The sequence below is a fragment of the Rhopilema esculentum genome, chromosome 5 (genome assembly GCF_057945365.1).
Source record: "Rhopilema esculentum isolate cy_ngs chromosome 5, ASM5794536v1, whole genome shotgun sequence".
In the NCBI taxonomy this organism is placed as follows: domain Eukaryota; kingdom Metazoa; phylum Cnidaria; class Scyphozoa; order Rhizostomeae; family Rhizostomatidae; genus Rhopilema; species Rhopilema esculentum.
The window spans coordinates 9,661,571-9,686,785 of NC_142819.1; the positions used below are offsets into that span (position 1 = coordinate 9,661,571).

Here is a 25,215-nt window from a genome sequence, read left to right on the forward strand (position 1 = left end):
TGCAGTGAAGAATGGGTCTGCACAAACATAAAAAACAAACGGGTGATGTACCATTAAACTGTTGTTAGATGGGCTTAGAGTGACCATCCATGGATATATTTTATTATAAAGTAATCGTTGATTTAAGATCATAAATGAATAAAAAATTCACTTGCAGTTCGAAAATGGTAGTATATTCATATATGTGCACAGTACGCAGAAATAAAATGGCGAAATATCTACTTATGGTAAGGTCACTTGGCCAAAAAGCAAGAAGAAGGTTATCGAAAGAAAATATTTAATTAAACTGCCAGAGCATGTTATAAATTCATTGTTTTTTTGGAAAAGCTTTCAAATATGTCGAACACATTCCACGAATTGTACACCCCTCACCAGCAACGATTGTACGAAAAGCAAAGAAAACCGAACAATGAACGGATGAGAAGAAAAAATAGAATATATGATGTTAGAAGGTACCTCTGTGATCCAAGGATGCTGTAGAGCTTCATCCGGTGTCATGCGCGAAGTAGGATCCCATCTGAAAGTGAATGAGACAGAGGTTGAGGATCTGAACTCTAATTAAATCTTCCACGATTATTATTATCATTATTATTATTAATACTTTGATTCAAAGTTGGCTGTTCGAAATAGCTAAAAATAAAAGCTCATTAAGGTCAACTATTTACCAGCGAGGAATGCCTTCTCAACGAAAATCCCACTATTGTCTGCAGCTGGTCAAACACGTTTTCAGAAACGTTGTCTTGATAGAAAGCTTAAAGACGTGATCAACACAGAGTGTGCAGTTGGATATTTCATGTAATTTTGATGGGAAAATATGATTCGTAAGGTGGCTCCCAACACATTGATTTAAAAAACGACCGTCGCCCAGTTAGATGTTTCTTTAATATACTTTGGCAAAAAATCTAAAATACGAAAAAGGAAAACTTACTCCAGACATCTTCTGATAAAGTCAAGAAACTGGGAATCATTTGATTTCACAGCAGAGCTGAGCTCTTTGCTGCCAGGCAGTCGTTTCTTTCCTTTTGAATTTGTTATACTTCTTGGCTGGCCTTTGGAATCTTAAAAAAAACGGAGTATGACGAAACATATAAAATACATGATACGCAACACTCAAATTACTTTTTTTATAAGACCTCTCATGTTCAAAATTTTGCAGCCTATAGCAGTAAAAAGGATACCAACAACTTAATTCTAAATCATGCGATACGTCTAGGATTAGATAAAAACATCAACACGGTAAAATGCGTGACTTTGTAGTAGACAAATGCCTGCATCACTTCATTGAAGCACGAAGCACTTCACTGTATTTCTCTATTGCCGCTACCCTACACTATGTTGAACACTAAGTATACTTTCCTATAGCTTTTATAATAACTTTTTGTGCATCACCTGTGCATTTTTCTATAGCTTTTATAATCTTAAATTTAAGCATCACCTGAAGTAAACATTTTTTAAAGTGCTGAATAAAAATCAAGATAAATCACAGGATAAGCATAAATTAAAGGATTGATTTATTGATCTGCATACCAAAAAACAGCCTTCTTCGCTGTGCGTTCTCTATCAGACTCGAAGGCGGAAGACCAAATATCTGCAAAAAAGAAGATTGAAACATTTATATTGGGCGGCTACAATAATACAAGGAACGATTATTGGCTTAGGTTATTTAGAAGGAAAGTTCGAGATATTGTATCGGAAGTGTGCAAAAGCATATTTCTCCTAACCTGATATAAATTTTACCAGTAGTCCTTGGACTATTTAAAGTTAAGTTTCAAATTTATCAATTGTCTAGTCAAAATAGTTCGCGACACTTCAGACGGTACCACTTTCAGTGCTTAATGTCTGTATTTGTTTATCTGTTATAAAATCATCATTTTACAAAACTAGCGATGCAATATACTTTTAGAGGGAAAAGCCGACAAGATGTAAATAACAACTTGCATCTGCAAATGCAAGTAAACATAATAGATATGAGACGCTATTTGGTGTATAGAACAAGACGGTTCTCAGCCGCTACTTCGAGTTTCACGCTTAATGCGATTATCAGGCAACTCCACGTGTACACGGCATCGAGCACTTTATGACAGACCGGAAAACAGTAATTTTTACTAGTAGATATGAGATTATACCTCCATAATACAAGCCAGTTGCTCGACCTCGTTTTCGCCTGGGAATAACGGATATCCTGTATGCAGTTCGGAAAGGATGCAACCGAGGCTCCACATATCGATTGCAGCCGTGTATGAGACTCCTGTGGAAAGAACAGAGCCAACATTACACACCACTAGATAAAGGCAAGCATTTTAGTGAAGCACAATGTGGCCTAGAATTCAACGAATTTAGCACAAGGCTGTGATGAAAAGCCACCTTTCACGAGAGTTTGATTCAAAAGCAATCGAATTAATGTCAACTATCGTTGTTGGGGTTGAATCTGTCCTGATATCTATGGCAGCCTTCTCAAAATGAATTAATTTAATACAAGCATACCAAAAATAATAAATAATATTTTGCATTAAAAAAAACAAGAACACTGCCTTTCATGAAACAGTCTGGATTTGAGAAAATAAGAAAGGGTGATGAATGTTCTTTGTCACGATTTGCCCAAGTGACAATCAAGAGGAAGTAGACTAAAATGTTAAGAGTTCTTGGCCCGAAAATGTTTGAAGAAGAACACATGTAAGGCATAGTAACAGTGTTAGCAGGAAGGAAAACTCGGAAATGTCTTACCTAAAATTATCTCTGGCGAACGATAAAATCGACTTTGTATATATGTGTAAACTGCAAGAAAAAGAATTGATTGAGCTCACAGCACAAAAAATGTTAACAGTTGATCGATTGGAAAAATCACAAACTTGAAGAATAAGGGTAAACAGAAGGGATGTTGAAGGGATGAATTCAAAATGAGCTTAGATACAAGGTGACAAATATCTGCGAATAAAAAATACTTTCTAAACAATTTGATTCGTTCCTTGCTTTTGACCAGTTGGCGACTTTACTTTGAAAATGAAGAAGCAAGGAAAATGAATTAAAACAAAGGAAAAAAAGTTAACATAGTGAAAGAAATATAAAATAGAAATTATTAGGAGAAAAAAGAGCGAACGAAAAAGGCGTGGAAAACTTAAATAATAAGTTTAAGAAATGATAAAAAATCTAGGAAAAGAAGTAAAGATAAAGATTCACTTTTTTTATGTGAGCAATTTCTGCCTCCAGAAAAAATATACCGCATCGGTATTGAAAGCATTCAAATGAAGATATCCATACCTCGTTGATGCTCAAAACAACTAGATCCAAAATCTATAACTTTAATAGCCGTTGATCCTCTTTTTTGTAACAAAATGTTTTCCTGTAAAAATATAGTAAATTTGAATGCCCCACTTGTGTTTGAAATGCAATATGGCAGACCTATAAATAGTTTTATTTGTACCCTAGGGACAAGATAACATTAGTGACAGGGTAGCAGAATACGAGTTAGCATGAACAGAAACACACTTCAGTTCATAATCAATAGTCTAACTAGTTATAGTCTAACTATAAATCAGTGAGAGAGAAAGGTACAGGTTAGTCCCTTATTCAAAATCGAGCGTTAGGGAATGCGCTGTTAGGGGCGCATCGTGTTGAGCCACGGCATTGTGTGGTAGGGTGACGAGTTCCTTTCCACGCCGCTTTTTAGAAGCAAGGTATAAATTATTGACTGAACATAGTCCTATTACAAGCAATTTCCATCATAATAGGCAAATAACGAACCCAAAATTATTTTGTATCAGCGAATTTCCCTAACCAATTTAATGCATTACGTCATTAAAAATTGATACTTGATCTCAAGGATAAATTATGCGACCGGAATCATATTTCCAATAAGACTTTGTAACAGCATTTATAGATTACGCGTTCGAATACCGTCAGTATCTGTTTGACCTTCCGAAATCTTGACTACACTCCCATTCATTCCCAGAGATGCGATATATCAGTGGCTTTTTCGCAAAATCTTATCGTTAACCAAAATTAGATTGCTTATTGGAACATATACTTCAGATGAATAATTGATAAATTTTTTAAAAGAATTGATCATAAAATTCAGTTTATGGCTACATAATTCAATTTTACCGGCGAATGAATAATGCAGCGAGGCTTTACAACGTGTCTGCGGTAGGGCAACACCAGTGAATAGAAATTATGGCTTGTTGGCATGCTTACCGGTTTGAGATCACAGTGAATAATTCTACACTTTGTTATGACACGTAAACACTGCAGTATTGAGGTAACGAATCTAAAATCGATAAAAGTAATTATAGTTTAGCAGTACAGAAAATGAAAAACTTTTTCCTTTTGTATGTTGTTCACGATAAGAGAGTATCGCGAAACTATGAGCCTATCAGCATGACTGCAAAAACTTTTTTCTTTTTTGATACCTATTACATTATCAACAAAATAAAAAAATTGCACAAAATAAGTAGATTTTCAACAACAGCCAATCGACAGTTTAAATGATAATTTACTCCTTGCGATGATTTATCTTATATTCTCAAGATATAATTTATCATTATCAAAAATTACTTTTACAAATTTTTCTGCCAAATCTGAAAATTTTTCAGGAAACCAAACCAACTTCCTAGGTCCCGATACTGTTTGCAACCCTCCCTATCGGGCAATTCAGCAACAGCTTGTAAAAAAGGCTAAATTATCATAAAAAATTGAAATATGCGCTGACAGGACAGCAATGATTTTGTCAAAAAGAAGCATAAGGAATCCAATATAAGTTTGAAATAAGATATTTGGATCTTACTTTTTGATGAGAGTCAGACTAAACCCTTGGAAATTATTCTTCTTTATCAACTCGTAAAGGTTCATTCTATCAAAAAGAAAAAAACAGATGAAATATTGATTGCTCAACCACGCTATTAAACATGCTTACAAAGGGAAAATTGAACTTAATTATCTTTTTCAAAACTTTACCAACTGTCGATGATATAGTTTATCAATACAGAAATCATCATACCTTAAGATGATAATAATGACAGTGAAGACAAGACAATGGAACGTCAAAAATTTTCAAGAAAAATATCGTCAAAGTTGGCAAAAAATTAAAATAAAATGTAGAGCCTAAACAATAAAATCGATTTAAAGTGCTTCAAGAGACATTTAAATTTTCTCTTAAAAACATTAAAAAAATACTTGACGGGTTGTTCTGAAATATTTGTATAAATAGTTAGCAATTCCTATTTATCATTTTTATGTGCAATACAAAACATAATTCTTTAAATCGAATGCACGATTAAACAAGGACAAAAAGAAATGAGATAGTTTGAATGAATCAAGGAATCGATTAAACGTTTATCATCAACTGATGGTCTTACCCAAGAAGTTCAAAAGATATACACAAATGGTTGCTGAAACAAAAAAGGCACAAATAAGAAAACAGATGAAGGGAAAGAAGCAAGTCATATTATCAAAAAGAAAACGGCATCACTCTCAGGATGAAATACAGTCTGTTGGAATGTCTCGTTGAAAAACAATAACGAACTTGGTTTAAAATGAAAAGTTCATATTCGACATTAAATAGCAAAACGACAATACTAGAACACGTGTAAATGGTAATTTTGCAGAGAAGCAAACTAAATGTGTAATCAAATAAATTAGCGAATAATGCCTTTTCAAAAAGAAAATGAAGTGCTTTAATAGAAGAGGCGAGGGAGACAGGACAGGAGACAGGATTGATGTTGCCACTCTCACATCAATTTCACCTCGTACAGGCAGAGTTTGTAGAAAATGCCATCGAAGTGTGGTTCAAGACATTTGACATTACTTTTAAAATCATTCGATTATCTCAAGCGTTTGTAGAAGTCTATCTTATTTGTAGATCAATAGCCTATTACTAAAGCTTTTCTTTGACACAGCCTACCTTTCTCTTACTTTACAAAATTGGCAGATGACAGTGTGAAATAATAAATTAGTCATAAAGGTATTGAAATATCCTTTCTCTTTAGAAAGAAAATGTAACCTACCGAAAGTAGAAGTACTCTTTCATATGAATCGCATTGGAAGAGTTATCTTTATCCTAGACAGAGAAAGAGGAAAAAAGATAAGTTAAATACATATGTTGAAATATGAAATTTGTATCATTGATGAAGTTTTTTCAAAAGATAAGGTGTCAGGTCAAAATAATATAACATGTATTGTCATTGTCAAAATTTCGAATAAAACATGTAAAGCATAACAGGGCAAGCTACGATATAAAACACAAAATCCAAGATGTATGACTAAAATGTAGCACTAAAGGCGTATAAGGTCAATAAAACCTGATTTTAAGATAATAATTTACGTTCTAAAGATTACACAAGGTGATGCGAGGTATATAATTGACAGGTTATTGAAATAATGTCACCTTTTTTCGAATAGTATCAAGTATTTTGACCTCTACTAGAGCTTGGTGGTGAAACCTGAAGCAAACAAAAAAAGATGGCTTTAAAAAAAGCAAACGTTTTATGACATATTAGCTAGAAGCTTTTTCGTCTGACACTCCTCAAAGCATAAAGCGTAGGGATAAGGGTCCTAAAGAACACGATGAAAATATATACCCCAGTTGTGGATCGAAATAGGCCAAACAAAAAAACGCAAACACAAGACCCTTATAAATGTCCAATCAGTGCTGCGTGCCTAAAGAAAATTACCATTGGAGTCCAAGAGAGAAAACGAACTCCTTCTGTCTACACAATGGCGGCTTTTTCGAGAATTTAATTAAGAACAAAAGTGTTATATTTTAATTCATTAAGAGCTGCATTAATGGAAGGAATATTTATGATTAAAGAATTATACAAGATAAGCCTTAAGAATAATTCTATTATAAAGATCAAACTTTCATAAAATTGACTATCAGTTTTTTTATCAATAAAAAGCTATCCTTTACCTCTTTTTATTTCGTATAATCTTCAAAGCCACATATTCTTTGTTCTTGTGATCATAAGCCTTCACAACTTGGCCAAAAGATCCCTTTCCCAGCAAATCAACTACTTCATATCTATACGCTATATGGTCGTTATAAACGCGTATGTAGCTGCCATTTTCATCATCGTATCCTAGGAAAAAAAGAAGGCGAATCAATTAAGAGAATTGAATAGAAAAAAACCATTTCTTTTGGTTATTTGGTTGATGATTCAAGATGCTGTTGACGCAACAAAGCTCCTTTCTAGAACGATTTATCTTCCATTAAGTAAACGTGAAAATTCGCATTAAAATTACTAGAATTATCGTTTGTGTATAGAATTTCTCATAATCCTGTTCTTTTTGACATCACGTATTTAAAAATTTGTAAATTTTTTATGTTTAATTTATGTTTGGTGTAAGTGTGTATAATAATTTAATGAGTAATTGCGATTAAAGTTTATGCTTTAGATTATTTGCGATTAAGCTGTATGCTTTGGCTTTAACGTTAATGTTACAATCAGATCAATGGCCATTTTGGCTTGTACATGTATTTGAAAATAAAACTAACCGTTTTGAATCAATGACTAGCTAAATTGGAGATGATAGCGGAATGTAGACAAGAAGAAGTGTGGATCTCGACGTATACGCTGTACTCTTAATTGGCATTTTGTGCTTATAGTTGACACGCATATTGAGTTTAGACAGTCGGAGGCATTCCTATTACGTTCTTTTAATAATACTGTGTTTCCTTGGCAGATAATTCAGAATACATGTGCAAAGATAGCCAGGTGTCAACTACGGATTCTTTAGAATTAAAACTCGCAACTTATTCAAGCCATGTGCCTAATGAAAGGGCTGGTCAATCGTGTGCGTCATATTTAAAATTGCATTGCGAAAGAGTGAACAGATGCTTAAAATGCACTGAGACAGAAGCAGATGCAGTCGGAAATTTCATCGACCAAAAAAGTGGTTGTAACGATGTTGTACAAATGCTCGATTAACTACAACAACAGCTTCCAGAATACTCGATTAAAAAGAAGAAGATTCGATTAAGTTCTACTTATGAGGAAGCCACCCAGTTGTCGTTATCAGAACACAAAAGCTATTGGCGAAGACAAATTAGAAATGTCGCGCCCAAAATCAATCTTTTGTATGACGCAGAATTTTGTAACTGAAATAATTTTACCGGTTTGCCAAACAAAGTGAATAATTGATGTATGATTGCAGTCAAACTGATTAAAAATAGATAAATAGCTTAAAAGAGAATCTACTTCGAAAACGGCATTTTCTTTTATGATTCTAATTTCTATTCTGTCTACTACATTGAAATATTCCTAACAACAGGCTCCAATTTTTGACTAGGATTATACAATAGTAATACGAAAAATAATCGTTTTCATCAAACAAAAGCAGGCAAGTATTTTCAGATGACGGCCTTGGAATCAAAAAAATGGAATCATTAGGATTCATGTCAATTGGTAGAGATCCTCAAATTCAAGGGCAATCTGCGAAACTTTTATACCTAACATATAAAAGTTTATATAAGAAAAAGACAAAACAAATCTTTGCCTAGTAGCCTCTTTTTCATGATAATATAATAACGAGGCATCCAAACCAAAGTAATGCTACATTAATTTTAGCAGGCAGTTAGAAAAAGTCAAGGGCAGAAAAAAACTTTTGGAAAACTTCCATTCTCAATAACCTTCACACAAAAATCGTATTAGTGTATTTTTGAACCCCGCACTCTTCGTTTTTAAAGAGAACACTCATCTCATTACTAGAATGATAGCAAGATTTCGCACGTTTGACACTTACCATTATTTGTGGGAGCACCTGGAACTCCTTCAATTTTCTTTCCGTTCAGACCAAGAAACCAGACTTCTGGGAAATCCAAGATCTCTGCTTGCTCAAACGTCGTGAGTTTGTCGACATACATTTTGAGACAAGCTATGGGAAAAAGTTATATTGAAAACATTGCAGGGATGAAAAAGCAACGAGGATCAAGTTTTTTAATTAAATTGTGGGTATATGCATCAGATATTTCTACTCGGTATAAACGAAATATGTACACGTTTCAAATAACATCTCTAGAATAACGATCCTTTGAAAAAAGGTGGGATAAGTTGGGACGAATGCCTTAAGAGTGAATAAGATTGGATTTCAAAGCAAATAGGAATACTTACCCCCTGGCGTCAAAGGCCATTTTATCGGCTTCTTGTCAGGGCTCCCATTTGTGCTTGAACTGCCCCTAGCAAAAAGACTTGGTTACTGGATAGGAGATTCTAACTAGGTTTGAAACAAAGAGAATTGGATAGAAGCAGCAATTTGTTATTGAATAGAAGCAGCAATTCGCAAGAAAGTACTTGCTGACCTTTTAAAATAACCTGCACAAGGTTTGGGCTTTCAAGCCATATCAATTTGGGCAATTTTAGCACTTTGAGAGAATCGGACTCTTTTAGGTATGTAGTTCTGCAAATAGGATACATAAATAGACACTCTAGATCCACATTTCATAGCCAAACACAACTTTACACCAATCTATCTTAATTTAGATGTTCGAAGTGTGAGCAACATTTATGTATTCGAATTATAATCATTTAATGTTCTCAGTAAAACAGAAGCCGCATTTTTCTGACAAAAAGTTAATAGAAGCCGCGGCTTCTGTTTATGAAATTAATGTGGAGAGAAAGAAAGCATAGACTTGTCCAATGTCAATTTCTATGTTAAATCTATACGCGAAAATATATGCACTGCAAAGTGAGTAACTTTCTGCAGATTTCCTCCGCAGTATCCTTTCCCGTCCTCAACTCGAATTCTGACAGTGCGAATATTTTCCTGTATATATATCTAATAGAATTATGGCAAGTCTGAAGACAGCATAATATAGCTTGTTTATGATTAAAAAAATTTTAATCAAGTAAACAGCACACGAAAATTTGAAAGCAAAACTAATTTGGACTTCGCTGCACTCAAATAAATAGCGTGCTTTCTCTAATAGATATTGCAAAGCTGTCGAGTCAACTCCTTGGAAATAATAACATCTCCTACAATGCCAAATGGACCACTTGCAGAGATTCGTAGCCAGAAAGTTCCACCTTGTCCATTACTTCACAATAGAAACAAGAGATAGTGCTGTTAAAATACAAGAAGACTAATTTGGCAAGGGTCTTCGCGCACGTGACGCCAGTGAATCACGGGTAAATAAATCTATGAGTGCATGTTACTCAAGCTCAAGATTTAACTCGGCGCGACTTTCAAAAATTCAAAATGGCGGGAAAAGCATAAACACAGTTCTTTTTTTTCATCTGACATCTCAGGGTATAAACATCGTGTCCAAAAGGTTAGCGAATATTGATTTCTAGGTTCGGATCGAATGAGAAGTGAGAGCGAAAATGGCGACTTGTTTTCTGTTTTTCGACCAATTAGCAACTGCATATCTCTCACGTATTTGCATAGAACTCGAAGTACCTCCCGTTATTTTCCAATTTCGTTATTTTTTTAGAGGCAGGAAACTAATCCGCGAATCAGGCATACTGTTTGCTGCAATAAGTAATTTGTAAGAGAAATTGCGACAGTATCTTTAAACACAACTGTCGACAGAATCAATAAACTCACTCGCTGTGGTTGTTTCCATTCTGGGATGTTGGTGAGACTCCACTGCCAGATGCATTTTGTGGCTAAAATGAAAAATATTACAGATTATGAAACTAACATTGGCTATTCGTGATAACGAAACCTTCACGATAATGTATAGTTTCAACTGCAGGAGACTTACTATCGTAATCAATATTAAAAAATTGCACCGCATAATGGCCTAAGGCCGTGTTTATTTGGAAACAACTGAGTGTAAGTTTAGATAAACTGTGAATAGATCATAGCTTCAAACAATAATCGCAACGAGAATCTAATTTTCCTTCTTAAAAAGCACATCGTTAACAAATCGCTATATAATTTACAGTTGTTATCCAGAAAAAAGGAAAAATACAAGATATATTGCAACCATGTCAATATTTAGTATACCGAAGTGATTCTGGGGATGAATTTCTAGAAGTGTTTGATTCTGTGGTTGGTTTTCACACTCCCAGAAAATCATTGTTGTGAAGGAAAATTTTACATGCTTAAAAATAAATACAGATTGAATGTCAAAGAAAATATGGAGCCTGCACCGCACCTTAAAGAGCTTAAACAAACATTAGCGAAATAATCTGTTATATCATAGCAATTTGTATTCTTATAGCAGATAACGAAAATTAACATTCTTATTACGAAACTTGGCCGCTGTTTGGCCGCGGGTTGTGAAGAAATTATCTCTGAGTGTAAAGACCTAAACATTGCAATAATGCCTCATTTAAAAAAACATTATTTCCAGTGGCTAAATTGTTATGCTAAATATCTGTCATTATTTATATAATAAGATGGTATAAAGAAGGTTAAATTCATTTCCGACAACGGGAAATAATTGTATTACAACAGTTTTATATAACTGCTTGGACGCAATCTACTTTGAAGCTACAAAAGCAAAGACTTATACACGTCTTACGAATACATTTTGAAGCTCGAAATGCAACGAGGTTTTTGCTAGAATTCACCAGGCTGGCAAAAATTGGTTTAAAACTAGTACATGTCAAGATGGAGCAAAAGAGATTGTAATAATAAAATGGTTTATTTGCATATTTTCTTAGAATAAAATAATTTTGCCTTCTGCTTTATTTTCATTGTCAATTTGTGCTTCCTTATTGACGAAAAAAAGAGATAACAAAAATGTATTTGAAAAATTCCTGAATCATGAATTATTATGGGACAAATTTAAAATTAATGCACAACGAAACTGCAAAAGCAAACAAAAAATAACGGAATTCTATTCTAAGAACATTTCAACTGGGCAGAATCCCTTACGGAGACAAGTTCAACATATATTCTACTAATTTTTACTCAAACATTGTTTCGGAAAATGCCTGGGACAATGTCTCGGACAATACTTCGGACAATAACTCGGACAATACCTCGGACAATGCATCGGGCGATTCCTCGATAAACTCTGTTTTTGTTGCTACCTAACTTTTGAAGGTAGCTTTGTAAGTTAGAAGGTAGCATGAAACTTGTTAGTTATGATTATCGAGCTCTGTTCCATTCCGTGACGACACCTTGTGATTCCCGTGCCTTGAATTACAGCGAGCTGGCGAAACTTCTCACTCTGACAGAAGTTTAGTCATTATAGGGACTCGAACGCCTGACACTACGATTTGAAGTCCGTGACCCTAACCACTGAGCCATACTTGGAATTTTACCACAAAGTTCTACTTGAAGACGGCACAAAATAGCAGATACATAGCAAATAATAAAACATGTCAACATACATTCTTCCTTTCGAGTTACTTTCGATCCACACTTGGATATTAATTTTACTTTCGGTCATTGCAAATTACTGTAAGATGCACATAATAGAAAAGATGGCCTTTTCAGATAACAGATGAATAACGTTTTTATCGATAAAAATACTTTAATTACCATGTTCTGACGAGGTAAGGTGTGAATTATAGTTTTCCATATTATTTAGAGTATACTTTGTTTCAAAAAGGAGAGTTAAAGCTTATAAGACTCATAAATATGTGATTAGGAGTGGCCAGACTTTGGATTTGGAAACAATTTTGCAATTCAAACATTTAAGGAAATTGAAGTGTAGCAAAAAGCTACAGCAAAAAAGCCTAATGGAAATTCACGCTAGAATAAAAGATTGCACATCAAAAGGAGGCAGAAGATGATCTAGAATGAAATGCGAAAACGCTGCAAGCATATCAATTAGTAAAGAATGCAAGGGATTGCAACCAGTTGTGTGCATTTAAAACTACTAACAGCAGAGGTTCTTTTGATCCAATGCAGAATTTTATAGTACTTGATAAGATATCCTCTTTGATTGAAAATCAGATCAATGCAGAATTAGGAGAGTGAGTATTTAAAATGACTTAAGCACCTTGGAAAGTTTATGAAATAAGTCAAATTTTGATTAAATGCCAAGCACAAAAGAAGTATTGATATCACAGTTTTTACTCACAGAGTAGAGCTGTTTAAGTTTTTCATTACTAAATGTATTTATACCACAGGTATGTTATTGTAAGGCTGTGTATAATACCTGCCATCTACAACAATAACATGTACACCATTTTGTCTTCTATGTACCGCCTTGTAATAAGAGTAGGCGTACATGTCAAGTGCAGTGATTTACATTTTTGATGAGATTTCTTCATTTGAAACTCAGTAATTTGCAACCAAGAATTACGTCCATTAGGTTTGCTGGTATCCATTATACTCACTTTTATGCTTTCATCATTTTATATTATCAATTTTGTGCTTTCAAGTGAAACTAGCAATCAAGGCTGTAGATTTAGAATGACACGAACAAGGTTTATTTTTTGTCGAAAAGGTCTGAGCAGAAATATTTTTAAATGCTTCCAACAGATCATTGCGTCATTGAAAAGAAATCAAAGTCCAGCAACGGCAACACAAAATAATGGAGTCTTATAAAACACAAATAATGGAAGTTTAACTGTCTAAGAAGAGGTCATTAAAAGAGGTTCCAGTCATATGCATCGAGTGCTTTCTATCATCACAGACAAGTTTATATTAAGCAATGACTCAACATCGAAAGCTTGTAAATCGCTTCGAGGAAGATAACTTTTAATGAAATAGGCTTTACTAAAAAGCTTAATTCGTCAACCACCATAATCTGTTCTTGTACTATGTTGTAGAGAGACTCACAGGACATCAACAAGTTTATAAGGCAACAAAAATTTGTGATTATGTTTGACGTCAATCTGGTGACTTTTAACCAACCAGATTGTCTTGTTCTAACAAATTTGAACAGGCTTTTGTGTCGAAGAAGAGATCAACTGATTAAGAACAAATCAATCCTTGTTCGCAAAATAGTGCATGTGTGAGCTCAGTAGGCAAGATTTCTTAGCTATCTTATGTGCAAGGATTAATTTTGATTCATGTACGTAATACATGAGATCAACAGAACTGGACAAAACACGAAAAATTAGACAGCCATTTTTACGATTGAAAGAGCTGCAGATGAAACCCCAGTGTTGTATATTACTACAATTATAACAAAAATTGTTCGCTTTAACACTGGCACGGCAGTTGTATTGCTAGGTAGATGTAGCACAAAGGAGACGTATGACTTTTGGGTACAGGATATTGGTATTACTTAAGGATGCACGCAGTGTATCAAATTCTGGTAACCTATGAAGAATGATGACTTGACATTTAAAAAGTAGGTTTATTGCTTCCAGATGCATTCCGTGTGACAAAAAAGACTTCTACTAGAACAGGAAGCAACGGTTCCGAATGCCATGAATATCTCAAAGAATCGATTCTTAGCATATGCAGAGGTCCCGAGCATGTTAGAATGCTCCCCGGCATTTTCATGTTTGCTTGTTGTCATAGGCAAATGAAAAATGCAAATAAAAAAATGGTAATTGCAGTTAGCAGCAAAAAAGAGTCAATATTAGATTTATACCTGAAATTAAACTAGAAAACAGCTTTATCACTGATAGGAGAAAAAAAAAACAAATCAGCGATGCCCTTAAAAACTTTGCAGCTGCCATCACCATCAGCTGTCACTGGAAGGCAGAGATCTTCTTTACACATTTGAACGCCACTTCTAAATCGGTATATGAACAACTGAAAAATTGCAGTACAACATATATGCAGAAGGGCGAGATGTCTTACTATCCGTTGATGAAGGAACAGACACGTCTAGAATTCTTATTAGTTTTTATAGCTCCTATCTTTGATCACTGAACTAATAAGATAGCAATCTGATTTCTTGTGAATGATTATCATGGCGTAGACTAAGAAAAGACTTAAGCATTATCAGACAAGAGGAGACTGCTTCTGCTAAGAATAATGTTTGCGGTAGTAATTGAAACTGTATCAATTCTTTGCTTTGAAAAAAATCCGAGAAAAATCCAAAGATAGATTGTTGTTGTGATTAGAATTCCTTTTGCAAACAGTTTCTGTAAAAATCTGACTAAAGGCAAGATACAGTCTTGAAGATGAACAAAGGGATTAACAAGAAATGATAAAGATGAACTGAAGCAAAGGAGCCCTGGCTTTAGATTAAAACGATTTTCTTCGTCTGCGAAGATTATAGATCTCAATCTAGATTCATGATAATACTAATGCAAATAAAGAATCGAATAATGCAGATTTGAAACAAAATATAACAGCATGCAAACGTCGTACGATGGTGAAAACAGCAGAGCCAAAGGTTTCAAAACCAATGCGATTCTCTTGAAGGCCAAACAAAGAAGGCTACCTGCCCTGGTGGGCAGCTGCAGCCAGTTCTGAAGCACCTTTTCCAAATGATTCATACAGATCTATCTGCCTCAGTAATACATAATCATTTAAGGCATTTCATGATATTAATCCGTTTTGCAATCTTTTGCACGGAAAATAATGAACATAGAAATGCTTACTGCTAGGGCAAATCCAAAAATTGCTTATCGATAGTACACAAAAACTGTTGTATTCTTCAAAGTTTATTTGCAAATGCAAATTTAAACATACATTTGCGAAACGCTTCTTCCTAAATTTTTAATAAAAGCGAGAAAAATATATGCGGACTTTTCAATGACGAGGAAGTTGGCTACTACGATTCCTAAACAAAAACAAAGTAGTATTAAAGAAAAGAGCAGAGAAGAAAGAAACTGAGCTGGTGCCCAGAATAATGCTTACTTCACAGTTAGTCCAGAGTCTTTCGATGAATGACTTGAACTGCCACATACATTTGAAGCTTTTGGCACCTTTTAAACTAGGCATAGATGAATCGAATTCCTCTTGATAAATTGAGTAATGCTACCATTCCAATTGCGTCTCTTTTAGCTGGTTTTATTCAGCATTAAGACCAAAAACAGACCATTCTGTAACTAAAACTGTAGCGAATAGCCGATCTTCACAGCTGTATGTCAAGAAAACTTAACATCGACTAATTCTGTACCGTGTAAAACCACAGCCCGGCTTGCGAGTGTACCTGGACAATGATCTAGCAAGAATAAGGTCAGCACAAAGAAGTTCAGCTTGGTTTCAGCAGGTGGAGAAGCGCAAGAAGCTCTTTGAACAGTCGTATTATTTTAGCAAGGCGAGAAACAAAGGCGACAACACGCCGGGGGGACCGTTTGCGTTACCCAATGCAGTTTGCAAGCAGTTCAAGTAATTTCCTGTTAATTCCTCGTAAAATTCAAAATCTTTGCTCACATCGAGATAAGTTGCAGCTTTAATCAAGAAGAACGTGGAAGGAAAACAGCTAATTTGCCCAGAAATGATTGCGGTTTATTCGTGATATGCAAACTATGAATGCTTTGGTGTAAAAAAGAGGAATGTATATCATTTATATTCCTTGAAGCCCCTTCCCCAACACCGCATAGAGTGCAAGGAAAATGCTGAGGGCAAATCTTAGCAAAATACTTGAATCGGCAAACTCCTGGTTGCAATCAGTGCAAAAGTGGAGATGTAATCACAAAAATACTTTGATTCTAAAAATTACAACAAATAACAGGAATATGGGAATACTCGAAAGGCTGTATTTATATTACTCAAAACTTTGAATAGAGTGAGTCAGGATGGGTTATGGATTTAAGGGGTTCATGAACAGATAAAAAAGTCTAAATCATGAGAAATGTTAGTCTTTTCAAAGTAACAGTTCAATAAACATAATTTTATGGCATGCCATTAGCTTTTTAAGTGCTTTTGAAAAATTTGCTTAGACTTTTGGCATTGTGCTGGGGAATAAAAGCATTCGATTCTACAGTCGAGATAAGATCTAAAATAAAAGTGTAAAGCGAATAGTGAAAGAAAAAGAGAAACTCGACAGGCTGCTAATCATGAAACATTGGGTTATTCAACTACTTTTTGCAAAAGATGACCTTTAGAAACGCAGGAAAATGGTGTGTAGACACATTGATGCATATTTCATTTTCAAAAATGAATCCTTCTGAATAGTCTCTAAAGCTAAAGCAAATCTTACCGAGAGAGAATGTTTAAGTTACGATATGCAGGTGACCGGCCTCTGTTTGAAAACTGTGTTTCTCAATGGTGGATCCGGCACAAGAGTTTCGGCACAAGGGTTTCGGCACAAGGGTTTCGGCACGGGAATTCGGCACGGGGATTCGTACGGCCTTTTTTCTCGATACTCTTAATTGTGAAATCAGTACAAGGATTCGAGCGGTTTTCGGTAACTCGTAAAGTCTTATGATCGATAAAAAGTACGTTACAATCTGATACGGTATACGAAGGTATGAAGATACAAAATTTTCATTTTGATAAAAAGAAAGCTTTGAAATAGGGTCACCATTGATTACGTAAGAGTCAAGAGGAAAATGCGACCTTAGAAAAGTTACAAGCGCAAACAAGCACCGTCAAGATTTTGGAGTACGGAGAAACATCATTATGAATTTGTTGTCTCAAAAAGAAAATGAACTTCTTTACTTGAGTTCACAGAATAAAAAGCAAACGACCTTACTAAACATATGAATGGAATGTCGTCGATGGAAGTAACGCGTTAGCGGATGAAAGAGAAGCAGGAGTAGGGAAGTAGCAAACAATAACCTCACTGGGATAATTCAAGAAAAACAGTATGTCTTAACAAGAAAAACAATAAAACATCACCTTGAGATACCTCGAAACACCCTCAAAAGTGCAAAATCAGCTACATTTGTTGATAATTGACTGATGTATATAGCAAGAGATCTTTCTCTCTATATAGCAAGGTTTGCTATTGGATTGTTGTTGTTTTGGCTTGGTCAAAAGAACCAATACCGAACAATAATGGTTTGATGGAAGAATATTGTGCACATGTGGTCATACAATGAGCAAGGTCTAAAACGCCATTAAACCGGGAAAACCTCACATTCTACCTTAGTCTTCTCGCTGTGAAGATATGGACAAATTTGAATAAGAACACACTTGGCAAAGCAATCTTCACCATTTGAATCCTAATTCTAACATATAGTTCTTATCTAAGAAGTGTTTTTAAAAATTAAAAGATGGTATGTTATGTTTGCTTTTATAAGACTGAAGTATATTTTACCAGAAAAACTCGTAAAAGCTATACAATTCAGTTCTATGGAAAGGGTACTACGGAAATATAGCATCTTTACAAAAAATGAAACAAATGGTTGAAATAGAAACAACGTTTTCAGGTTTTCTTTGTGGACTAAAACCGATGCAAAACTATCAAAACAGTCAAATGAAAAGATGCATTATCTTTGGGCCTTGAATAGCAACATGAAAAGGTGCAAATCCATCGAGGAATGATAGTAGAAATATGCAAAGCCCTTGCATTAATTAATAAAGCGAAACTTCATTGAAGCTAAACGATCAAATAAAGTTCTTCTCAAGCAATGACGAAATTGACTAAACAAATGAACTCAAGTGATAGTTTAGAAAATTTAATTCCCTTTACAAAAAGCTTTCTCGGATTCATAACAACTGAACAGTAATTCATAAACATAAAAAGAAACATTGACTTACAAAAGTAAACAAAAGGTGTATAGAAGGAAGTTTCAACTCCGACTTTCACGCTTAATTTATCAGACAACTGACTTGGGTGTTTACAGCTTTGCCGTATATGTAGAAATATATCCACCAAGGACGGGTTTAAGCGTGAAGTGTAAGGGGGAAACAAGTTTCAGATAATGATTGGATTTTGTGATGACTGGAAAATTATGGAAAAGCCCGCTTGAAAAATTCAGCTTCTAGCTTCAAGTAATGAAGATAAGAAGATAAAATACAAACTTTCTGCATTATTTTGTTACTACTGACTACCAAAAAATGCATCTTACCTAATCGAAGCAAAATTTACCGAAGAATGCAATATTATTGGGGAGGGGGTGTCGCACCCCCACATGGGTAAATCCGTCCCTGACATCTAATGCAAGGTTAAGCAGCCGTTTGAATAAGAAGCTACGGCCTTGGGAACAAAGGACAACAGCAAAGCATTTGGCCTAATTATAGCAAATATTGATATATCTTCGCTCTGCAGCTGAGAAATGACTGTTACTAAATATAGCAAGAATACAAATCTTAAATCTAACAGTATTACTTTACTTTATAGCTCAGGCCTACTGATTTAGCGCTTTAAAAAGTAAACAATGCCGACTTGATATTTTAAGAAATTTTGACAGATCGCGGCGGCTTTACTACCAAACAACACTTAAAAAAACGAATGTATGAACTTAAATACGAGATTTTGATAAAAGAAATAAAAGAAATAATAAAACCGATTGCATTACGATTGAATGGAAAAGCAAAGAATTGCTAAAATAAATATCAGGTGTCACCAGCGCAGTCTTACTAAAATAACTTAATCCATTTTCAATGAAAAAATCCGCAGGAGGTTAGGCCATATCAAACTGTGTAATAGCATTTCCTAAAGATATTTGGAATTTCTTCATACATTAATAGTAGAAACTATCATAAAGAGGACTTTATGAAAGATAAGACATCTTAAGCTAGAATGCACTTAAATTAGAAACTACTGCAACTGCTGTGAACTTTACTATCGTACTTACAACCTCAAAAGCAATAAAACATCTAAGTTTTTAACAAATGAAAAAAATACCGATGGAAAGGAAAAATACTTGCTAATAGCATTAAAAGACGGTGTAACTAGAGTCACCGTTGGGTATTGTGCTTACAGCGGAGGAGTAGGGGTGGGGGTTGGTGAGCCCTCCTTTACTTGCTGACAAGCTTGAAAATTCGCCGAGGAAGCACCCCACGCTTCCTCTTTAGCTGCCGCCCCTGGTTGTAAATCTAAAGTGAAAAGTTAAGAGAAACGACAAGAGGAAAAAGTATACGGTGATATACATTTTTTTCTCTTCATTACAATTCCTTTTTAGATCATGGCCAGAAACTAAAAGTTCCATTTCAATTCTTGATATAAAGATGCGGTGTACAGTAGCAAAGCATCGTCATGACGGGATTATTTCTTTATACAGCGCTAGCAGTTTATTTTTGTATATATTACTCACTTTAAGGCTACAAAAAAAACTTTCGCAAGCAGCCAGGTATCGGCCTCTTTCCGAATTGAAAGGCTTAATTTGAAATCGTAACCGTTTTAAACAGATTTTGAGATTATAAACACAAAAGATTTACGAAATAGCGTCAGAAACGAGCCGAAATTCCCACTTCTGTTCTCTATAAATGAGAGCAATATTTGGAAATTCTACTGCAAGCTGTTAATGAAATTATAACAATAAATCACGGAACAAAAGGAGTGAAGGATAAGAGGAGGAATTCATTGGGAGGAAGAAAATGTTGATATTAATCGCTAAAGTCGACTAAAATTTCTATTTCTATTGAAAGGGCTTAAAATCGTAGAAGCAATATTTGAAGGCAAAGCTTGATAAAAATTGAATACTAATTGTCATTGCAATCAAGCTGCCATGAAGATCATCAATAGGAATCTGGGTATAAAGAAACACCCGATTTTGGCCAAAACAAACAAATCTTTTCACTCTCAGAAAAACATATTTGTATGAACAGTACAAATGTATACTCTATTGTCAAAGCGTATGAAATATTAACGAGATACGGCAGCACTATGACACATAACAACAGAAAAGGTGGCTGCAGAATTAAAGGTGGTGATTCAGGGCTGAAAAAAACGAAATCAATTATTTTCAGTGGCAAAGCACTGCATAGTTTGATTGCATCGTTAATAATGTATGCAAAAGCAGTCGACTCTTAGATGGCTGCTTTCAAAAAGTGTGCGCAGCGATTAAGACATTCATCTTGCTGTCTGTTAACAAGAGATCAGTTCTGCCACGGTGAAATAAACTGTATTGGTAAAAGTTTCTACAATACACATGGTAAATGCGAAAGCTTTAGCACTTTCAGATGTCGTCACGTGCACTGTTTGGATGCTATTCGTGCAGGTTGCCAAGCATCTTGATTTTAGGTTGGGATATCTAAAGGATTTAAGGGCGAGTGACGTAAGAATGCGGATAATACCAAGCTAAACTGGACAGCACGTAACTTATGGTGTTGTTATGAGTTTAGCACACCGAGAAAATCAAAGCCAATCGTATTTAAGAGTACTCGTTGCAACAACGCATCAGCTAAAATCGAAAGAGTTTTTTTAGGACAGCAAGAGTTCGTTATCTTACATTCAAAAAGCTCCTGCAAGCACGAGAAAGAATATCTTAAGCAAATAACCAAAGTACGACAAAAGAAAAATAATTTCATTTGTAATTTGTCAAGCCATTAGCAAACGGGAAAATTTTCTTTCGATGATTATTAAATGTTATAATCTATTTCAAGTAAAAAGCCTTAAAGTAAAATTGAGACAGCCTTTATATCAATATGATAAACGTAAAATGCATAATGGAACGAATAGGAAGATGGCAATAGGGATAACATGTTTTGTTGTAAAAGGGTTTGTTTAAATAGAGAAAAAAGAGGCAAATAAATAAACAATATGAAATCCATGAATGATACATAGGGATCAATATTTTATGATTATTCTGTGATTTTCATCGAGCTCTATTTTTTTCTGTCTTTTTAGCATTTTTTTTAACTTACACTAAAGCCGTGTAGGTGCTTTCTAAATTTTCTCTGGACATTTGAACATTTTTCTATGGCTTCTATGTAATTGATTCTTCATGGAAAACGGATTATCATATATGGTACTTGATCACGTTTTCTTTAGTATCTTAAGCAAATGCTATGGCGTTATGAATATGATTGAAGAGATTGAAAAATTTAGAAGACTTATAGCATAATTCCAAAAGAACAGATCAAATACTTCCCAGTCAAAGCCTGAATACCAAATAATTTTAAGCCGAAATAAAGAAAACAGACAAACATTCATGAAGCTTTTGACAAATTGTCATAGTGCTAAAACCATTTCTCAGTTTGAAAGTGTTACAATGTCAAACATTTTAAAAGCATTTTCGTCGAGAGAAGGATATTGTATTTAGTATTTCTATACTTAAAAAATAATTTCGATTTCAAAAACAGTACCATGACAAAACTGACAATTGCATACACCTTTAGAACAGCTGGAAAGGTACAGGAATCAATTTTCAAGCTAATGTTCTAAACCTCTTTCTCTAAGACTGAATGCACTTTAAATGGAGCAAAAACGTAGTTGTATTCGAAAAGGAAGAAATAGCGAAGCTTAAGAACAGTGGTTAAGGTCAGAGGAGCTAAAGACAGGACAGAAAGACAGGGCAGAAGGACAGGACAAAAGGGCAGGACAAAATGACAGGAAAAAGGAAAAAAGGGCAGAAGGATAGAAGGATAGGGCAGCAGGACAGAAGGATTGACGGATAGAGACAACAAAGAAAAAAAACAAGAGAGAACAGAAGAAACGTGCTTATGCTTAAAGAGAACACGCAGAGGCAGCACAGGATAACGATGCCTAAAGCGATGTTGTAGCCATGCTCAAGGATGAAGCCAAGAACAAAAAACACGAAAAGAGTCTATTTAAAGCCAGAAGGCCTAATATGAGAGGCTCAAGGAAGTAGCTGCAGAAGAGTATGAATAGTCCTAAGTTTCATTTCTCAAGGCTATCAATAAAATCTTGATGTGATTCAAAGAAGTTGCTATTACTGGAGGAAAACTGATCTGAAACTGACATTATGTCTCCCACATTTGGTATTTTCATACTTTCGTTATGGTTGCGGAAACGAGTTTGATGATAAAATAATTTTCCTCCAGCAAGCGTCAAGTGGCTTTGCAGTATTTGAGGATGATACTGCACCAACAAGATCTATATATGCTCAAGATACACACACTTTATATACGGACACGCATTTGCTGATACAGTCGTAAAGAAGACTCGCATTTGAAGTGGTGGAGTAAAATGAGTTGTATGAGGAATCTATATAGAGTTCTCTTTTATAGAAGATGGCATATCATGCCATATCCTAGATCCAAGAAAACATGCACTTTCAATACCATACCCTTTTGTTTTTAATTTCGATGCACAAATATTTTTGCAGTTTCGAATGTGGTAAGGTACATCTTTCAGAACGAAAATTTGTTTCATGAAACTAGAATCGAGATTGCTTTGAGTTTCAAAGATTTCGGTACCAAGCAACTTAAAATTTCTCTGGTGAATGGAAATCGATTCTGCTTTCTTCAATAAATCTTCGAAACTTAGAACAACTATCCTTGTATGTGATTCTCAGGGCTCTCTCATGGATTTTGTTTATTTTCTTATTAACCGGCCTATCATGAAACATCCAGGTAAGTGGACAGTAGCTAAACTGGGACATAACACAAATATTCATCATAATCCTTAACTCTTAACATTTGAATCTGTTCTCACAACACTAATAAAATTAATTCTCAACATTCATGTAACTTGAATGCGTGCAAGTGTAGCAGCTTTTGTCCAGCCTTTTTACATATTGCATTAACATGACTCTTAAAATCAAGGTTCTTATCCAAGGTCAAGGTTCTCAGTTTCCTTCACCAGAATGAAAAGATCATTTAGAAATATACTGAATAAAAGGGGTCATAAAACAGAGCCTTGTGGTACACTCTTTACTAATTCCTGCCATTAATCTTAACTCGCTGTTTCCTATTTGGAAGATACTAGTTTTAAGGCTGATCTAGCTTTGCTATGAGTAGTTCGTGATTCAAACAATCAAACACCTTAGATGGGTCCATTAAAATTGGATATGAGAGCTGATAAAATATCTGAACTAACTCGCACGAGCGAGGTTTGCTGAAAAATATTTCCTATACGAAGGAAAATTCTAGCTCTTTTGCTACTTTGTCTTGATGCGGATGTATGGAAACACTATTATCCTTCATCCACAATTAAGCACTACGACACATTTTTCAAACACTATTTTCATGAGGCCAAAACAAAGGATATCTACAAAACAGAACGCTCCATCCTTTTCTTAACGAAAACACATATGAATCCTCTTTTTATTGAGCTCTCGTTGCAAAGGAGGTTGAGGGGTTGTTGTATTTGAGGAATCACTAAATAGTAGCTCCCTTTTATGTGTAGTTTATTATCAGTTGTACTTTTCGCTGTAAATTTTATGTCTGGTAAAAGCAATAGCCACAGGGTTGCAATATCTTTGTACTGTCGTCGTACATTTTTAATATTTGATATTAACTGTATATTTCAAGAGCATTTATGTTTAAAAAATGTCCGGAAAATTGGACGTGTACCTTGCTAAAAGTTGGACGTGTCGTGATTTGTTCAAATCAGAATTTGTGAACAGTTAAAACATAAAAAAGGTAGGGATAAGGCTTTGATTGCAGATGACCTTTAAATAATCCTAGGCGTCAAGACTCATCTTTGACACATCTTTGACACAACAATACAAATGAGATTGAGCGTTTTCGTGGATAAACTTTGAAATAGACATACTCTAGTTTAAAGGCAATCTGTCACGACGTTGATTGGTTATAAGAACAAAGGGATTTTTTATTGTTTCCAGTTTCCTATTAATTTATCGCATTGTAAAAAATATGGCGGAGCGCTGGAATCGTGTTTAGGCTATTGTTCCAGCTATTGTTCTCGCTAACCAATCCACAAAGAGACAGATTGTCTTTAAGTATAAGAAATTATGGTATCATTTCTTCAGCAGGGTGTGCTTTCCAGGAAAAGTAAATGTACATATAAGTAGAATTGGAAAGTAATTATCTTCCTTGTGATGAGATAGAAAATGAAGAAGAACCTCTTTACAGTCTTACTATGCTGGCTTTTACTATCAGGACTAGACGTTTCATTTGATCATATATCTGTGTTGTATGCATCGATAGCTAAGGGGACAGAACAAAATTTATTTTCTTAATAAAGCCAATATTAAGGTAGAAGATCTTAATGACGTGTACTAATTTAACTAAACTGAAGTCTGGAAAATTGTCATCAATTGTATGTTGCAATTAAAGGTTCATAGAATCATTAGTATAAGAAATTAGCTTATTCCATGATCTGAAAAACAAAGTATTCTTTAATGTTTTGAGCTTCTTGATTGCTTAAATGTTTTGACCTTAAAATGCTTTGATTCTTTAAAATACTTAAATGAAATAAAACAGTTATGAATTAAATTTGACAAAGCATACAGGATACGGGGATTTATAAATCATAGAAAATTAAAAAAATATGAAACATTTTAAGCAGTTATTACCAGAGTATTGCATTAAAGTGTGCTTAAAATGATGTATAAAACATTATGTTCATTTTATCAATGAATACACAGAAAGAAATAGAAATATAGAGTGATGAATCGGGCAGGGTATTAGAGATTCTGGCAACTAGAGTAT

The 25,215-nt window shown here is 34.6% G+C and overlaps 1 protein-coding gene across 8 annotated transcripts in view; it reads right to left on the bottom strand.

Moving 5' to 3' along the window:
• The window catches only part of LOC135689438 (dual specificity tyrosine-phosphorylation-regulated kinase 4), a 47,323-nt gene that overhangs the window by 2,055 nt on the left and 20,053 nt on the right, over positions 1 to 25,215 (bottom strand). For 7 of the 8 annotated variants that reach the window (XM_065206663.2, XM_065206662.2, XM_065206664.2 and 4 more), the window contains 15 exons: positions 10,534 to 10,595; positions 9,102 to 9,166; positions 8,734 to 8,865; positions 6,902 to 7,070; positions 6,380 to 6,434; positions 6,000 to 6,052; positions 5,352 to 5,384; positions 4,781 to 4,846; positions 4,192 to 4,264; positions 3,259 to 3,340; positions 2,725 to 2,775; positions 2,127 to 2,248; positions 1,528 to 1,588; positions 929 to 1,058; positions 457 to 517 (listed from right to left, as the gene is read on the bottom strand). In XM_065206663.2, the coding sequence (XP_065062735.1) occupies positions 457 to 517; positions 929 to 1,058; positions 1,528 to 1,588; positions 2,127 to 2,248; positions 2,725 to 2,775; positions 3,259 to 3,340; positions 4,192 to 4,264; positions 4,781 to 4,846; positions 5,352 to 5,384; positions 6,000 to 6,052; positions 6,380 to 6,434; positions 6,902 to 7,070; positions 8,734 to 8,865; positions 9,102 to 9,166; positions 10,534 to 10,595 (1,215 nt within the window). Of the gene's footprint in view, positions 1 to 456; positions 518 to 928; positions 1,059 to 1,527; positions 1,589 to 2,126; positions 2,249 to 2,724; positions 2,776 to 3,258; positions 3,341 to 4,191; positions 4,265 to 4,780; positions 4,847 to 5,351; positions 5,385 to 5,999; positions 6,053 to 6,379; positions 6,435 to 6,901; positions 7,071 to 8,733; positions 8,866 to 9,101; positions 9,167 to 10,533; positions 10,596 to 15,657; positions 17,623 to 25,215 lie in introns of those variants that run through there. The other variant, XM_065206669.2, reaches the window with a different exon arrangement.